The 4,215-nt window shown below is 58.0% G+C and overlaps 1 protein-coding gene across 1 annotated transcript; it reads left to right on the top strand.

The window, feature by feature from the left end:
* Window positions 1-2,046: 2,046 nt before the first annotated feature.
* On the top strand, window positions 2,047-3,800 carry APOA5 (apolipoprotein A5). Its single transcript, XM_047823498.1, has 3 exons — window positions 2,047-2,095; window positions 2,209-2,320; window positions 2,849-3,800. The coding sequence occupies exons 1-3, from the start codon at window positions 2,047-2,049 to the stop codon at window positions 3,798-3,800; spliced, it is 1,113 nt and encodes a 370-aa protein (XP_047679454.1).
* Window positions 3,801-4,215: the final 415 nt, after the last annotated feature.

The raw sequence follows: 4,215 nt of genomic DNA, 5'->3' as shown, positions 1-4,215 counted from the left end.
TGTTGTGCAACGACCACCAGTAACTTTGACATCTTCCCAAACAGAAGCTCTATGCCATTAAACGATTTATCTCTTTGTCCTCCCTCTCCCAGCCCCTGGTCACCTCTAATCTACTTTCGGCCTCTGCCTATTTTAAGTACTCCATTTAAGTGGATGCATACAAGATTTGTCCTTTTGTGTCTCGTTTATTACACTTAGCGTAATGTCATCAAGATTCATCCATGTTATAACATATATCAGAATTTCCTTCCCTTTTAAGGCTACATAATGCTCCATTGTGTATCTATACCACGTTTTGCATATCCACTGATCTGCCAATGGACAGTTGGGGCTGTTTCCACCTTTTGACTGTTGTGAATAACGCTGCTATGAACATGGGCATACAGACATCTGCTCTAATTCCTGCTTTCAACTCTTTTGGGTGTATACCCAAAAGTGAGATTGTAATTCTAACTAATACTAACTCATACAAACTAAGTCTGGAAAAAAAGAGAGAGAGAGAGAGAGAGAGAGAGAACATAAGTTCACCAAGGGATAGGAAATTTCAAACTGAGGGAACAGCATGTATGAAGGCTGAGGGTCCTGAAAGAGACCGTGTGCTTGGAGAATGCCAAGGGTGTTGTGTGGTAGGAGATGAGACGAGAGTGGGTTGGGATGAGCCACAGCAGAGAATACACTGAGTAGGCAGGACTTTGGCAGAGAGACTTGTCTGAGGCTATGGATGTGATCGAGGTGAGAGGCAAGAGGGGCTGTGATGTGACTGGTAGTAGAAATGGAGGAGAGGGGGCCGATTCAAGGTACATTTAGGATCAAAAAATCAGGAGTTCAGGAATGTGTGGCTAAGTCTATGGAGTGGGAGTGACGTCAGACAAAGGTCTGGGCTCTCTGGCTTCCCCTCCTCCGAAGCCCTGTGGGTGGAGTATTCCTGTGGGAAGAATCCTCCTCTTGCTCTAATTCTTTGGACCCAGGGGCCTCTAACCATCTCATCTTCCCCCTGTCACATCTGACTTCCCAGCAATTCCAGGATTGTTTCATGGAGGATGGGAGTGTCCTTAACTCTATAAATCTGGCTCTCGCCAGGCTGCTTGAGTAGCCAGTGATGGAGCCGGCCAGAGCTGCTCAGGTTCTGCCGGGCCCCTGGATGTCGTCCCTGTCTAGCTGGGGCACAGGGCCTCGGGCAGTTGAGTAAGAGCAGGGCCCTTAGCAGAGAGGCTCTTCTCTGTTGGTGGGCCAGCTGGCTGGTCAGTGGGACGGTTGAAGGCTTGGGGGGAACTGGGTGAGGAGTTCGGCCTTACTCCTCACTCTTCTGCTGGAGAGCCCCCCTGAAATTAGGGCACTCATTAACCCTCTGGGTGCCAGGGAAGGGCAGGAGGTGAGTGCTGGGAGGCAGCTGAGGTCATCCTTCTTTGAACCTCCACGTGGTATTTACTCAGGGCAACTGTTGCCAGAGGCCCAGGCCCCTGGAGTATAAAGCTGAATGTCTGCTCTCTGTGCCCAGAACCGAGCAGGTGAGCAGAGGCTGGGTGGAGGGATGTGGGTCAGAGTCCCAAGGGAGGGGACTGCAGGGGTCTCAGCAGAGAGCTGGGGGCAGAAAGTAAGGACCAAGGGCATCCTCTCGGAGCACTCTGGCAGGATTGCTTCTTCCCTGTGGGGTACTCCATAAGGTGTACCATACGGTGGAAGGCAGGAAGGTGGGTGAGCAAGGGGGTGGGCGGTGGCAGAAGTGGCTGAAGGGGCTGCTCCTGGGGGCTTGGGGGGTGGGGGTGGGGCTTTACAAAGCAGTTAGAGCTCCACACTGCATGCTGTGTGGCCCAGGTGATAAAGAAGTCCTCCTCCCCGAACCCCCCTTTCCTCTCCCAGCCATGCTCACCTAGATCAGCCCTCATCAGCCCCAACAGCCTTGTGCTCCACACACCCCAGGGAAGGGTTAACAGATGGGGCAGGTTGCCCCTGGAGCAGGGTCCCCTGGTGCAAATCTGGGAGATGTCCCTTCCTTGGCTTCTTCACCCTAACCAGGCCTCCTTTCACCCTCCTTCTGAGTAGATAATGGCCAGCATGACTGCACTTCTGACCTGGGCTTTGGCTCTGCTCCCAGGTGGGTCTCGGCCCGACTTCGACGCGGAGCGGTGGGTGGAGGCTGGACTGATGGTCCCCCATCCACCCTGGGGAAGGAAACACAGCCCCTAACTACCACATCCCTGTCCACAGCGCTTGCAAGTGCCCAGACACAGAAAGGCTTCTGGGACTACTTCAGCCAGAGCAGCGGGGACAAAGGCAAGGCCGAGCAGGTCCAGCGGCAGAAGCTGGCATGGGAACCCACGTGAGTGGCTAGTAGGACAAGGGGTGTGGGTGCAGGGAGGAGACAGCTGAGCTGTGGTGTGCTGCCTCTGAGTCCTCAACCTCCTTAGTCCTCACTGGCACAGAGGAACCGAATTGTGCTAGTTTTATCCCGTCTAGACTTCCTGGGTTGTGCAGCCCCCTCTGCCAGCAGCAGCACCCCCACGTCCGCCTTGCTCTCACTGATGGCTGCTGCCCCTGTCCGCTGAGGGGTGGGAGCCGGGAGCTGCAAATAGCCCCCCCCCCCCCCGCCCCCGTGTTCCCAGAATGAAAGGAATACGCGAGAGTCCGGGTGCCTCTGTGTTTCCGGGCGCAGTTTTGGTCTGGATGTGCACGTGCCGTGTGTGTTCGTACTTCCGTGCGAGGGGTTGTGTGGTTGGCCCGCAGGTAGGACTAGAGCCACCGCCCTGCATCCTCGGTTTCCGCAGATGATCAGTGAGTGATGTGTCCGCAGCAAAAGCGATGATGGGGCTAGAAGTCTGACGACTTGCGTGTCTGTCCCCTTCCCCAGGAGCCTGAAAGACAGCCTTGAGCAAGACCTCAGCAATATAGACAAGTTCCTGGAAAAGCTGGGCCCTCTCAGTGGGCAGGCGAGGGAGCCTCCTGCGCTCCCCCAGGACCCGGCGGACATGCGGCGGCAGCTGCAGGAGGAGCTGGTGCAGGTGAGGGCGCGCCTGGAGCCCTACATGGCAGAGGCGCACGAGCAAGTGGGCTGGAACCTGGAGGGCTTGCGGCGGCAGCTGAAGCCCTACACCGCGGAGCTGATGGAGCAGGTGGCGCTGCGCGTACAGGAGCTGCAGGAACAGTTGCGCGTGGTCGGAGAGGGCACCAAGGCCCAGCTGCTGGGCGGCGTGGACGAGGCGCGGGGCCTGCTGCGGGAGCTGCAGAACCTCGTGGCGCACCACACGGGCCGCGTCCAGGCGCTCTTCCACCCCTACGCCCAGCGCCTAGTGAGCGGCATCGGGCGCCACGTGCAGGACCTGCACCGCAGCGTGGCCCCGCACGCCGTCGCCAGTCCCGCGCGCCTCAGCCGCTGCGTGCAGACGCTCTCGCGCAAACTCACGCTCAAGGCCAAGGCGCTGCACGCGCGCATCCAGCAGAACCTGGACCAGCTGCGGGAAGAGCTCAGCGCCTTTGCCGGCGCCCGCGCTGATGGCGCGGTTGAAGGGACCAGCCGGGACCCCCAGGTGCTGTCCCAGGAGGTGCGTCAGCGACTCCAGGCCTTCCGCCACGACACCTTCCTGCAGATCGCCGACTTCACTCGTGCCATTGACCGGGAGACCGAGGAGGTCCAGCTGCAGCTGGCGCCGCCCCCTCCAGGTCACAGTGCCTTCGCCCCAGAGTTTCTCCAAGCGGACAGTGGCAAGGCCCTGAGCAAGCTGCAGGCCCGTCTCGAAGACCTGTGGGAAGACATCAACTACAGCCTTCACGACCATGGTCTCGGCCATCAAGAGGAGCCCTGATTGTCTACTTGTCCAGGCCCACTTCCAGGCTTCTTCTCGGAGCTCAGGATCTGAGCCCCCACCAGGTGTGGCTCAGTCCTTGACAGTGGCCTGTTGGGCAGAGGGTGGAGGGCCCTGCACAGGATAGGCGTGGCCACCAAAGGGACTGTTGTTCCTGGAATATTCTGCCTCTTGGCGATTCCCCCATCCGGATGCATTATACTCACCAGGCTTTGCAAACCCAGCTTCCCGTGTTCATTTGGGAATCCTCATAAGTTGCTCCATTCCAGTATGGTGGGAGTGGGGAGGGAGGGAGGCATTCTGTGTGCAGGTAATTTTGTGCAAGCCTGTTGCCATGGTGCCGGAAGCCTGTGCCTCTTCTTCCTGGGACTTGACTCCCATCACTTCTGGCCGCCTGGTGGCCGCTGCTACAGCT

The sequence above is a fragment of the Prionailurus viverrinus genome, chromosome D1 (assembly GCF_022837055.1).
Source record: "Prionailurus viverrinus isolate Anna chromosome D1, UM_Priviv_1.0, whole genome shotgun sequence".
Taxonomy (NCBI): domain Eukaryota; kingdom Metazoa; phylum Chordata; class Mammalia; order Carnivora; family Felidae; genus Prionailurus; species Prionailurus viverrinus.
Note: the sequence above shows the minus strand (reverse complement) of the source record. Positions and strands in the feature narration are given on the sequence as shown.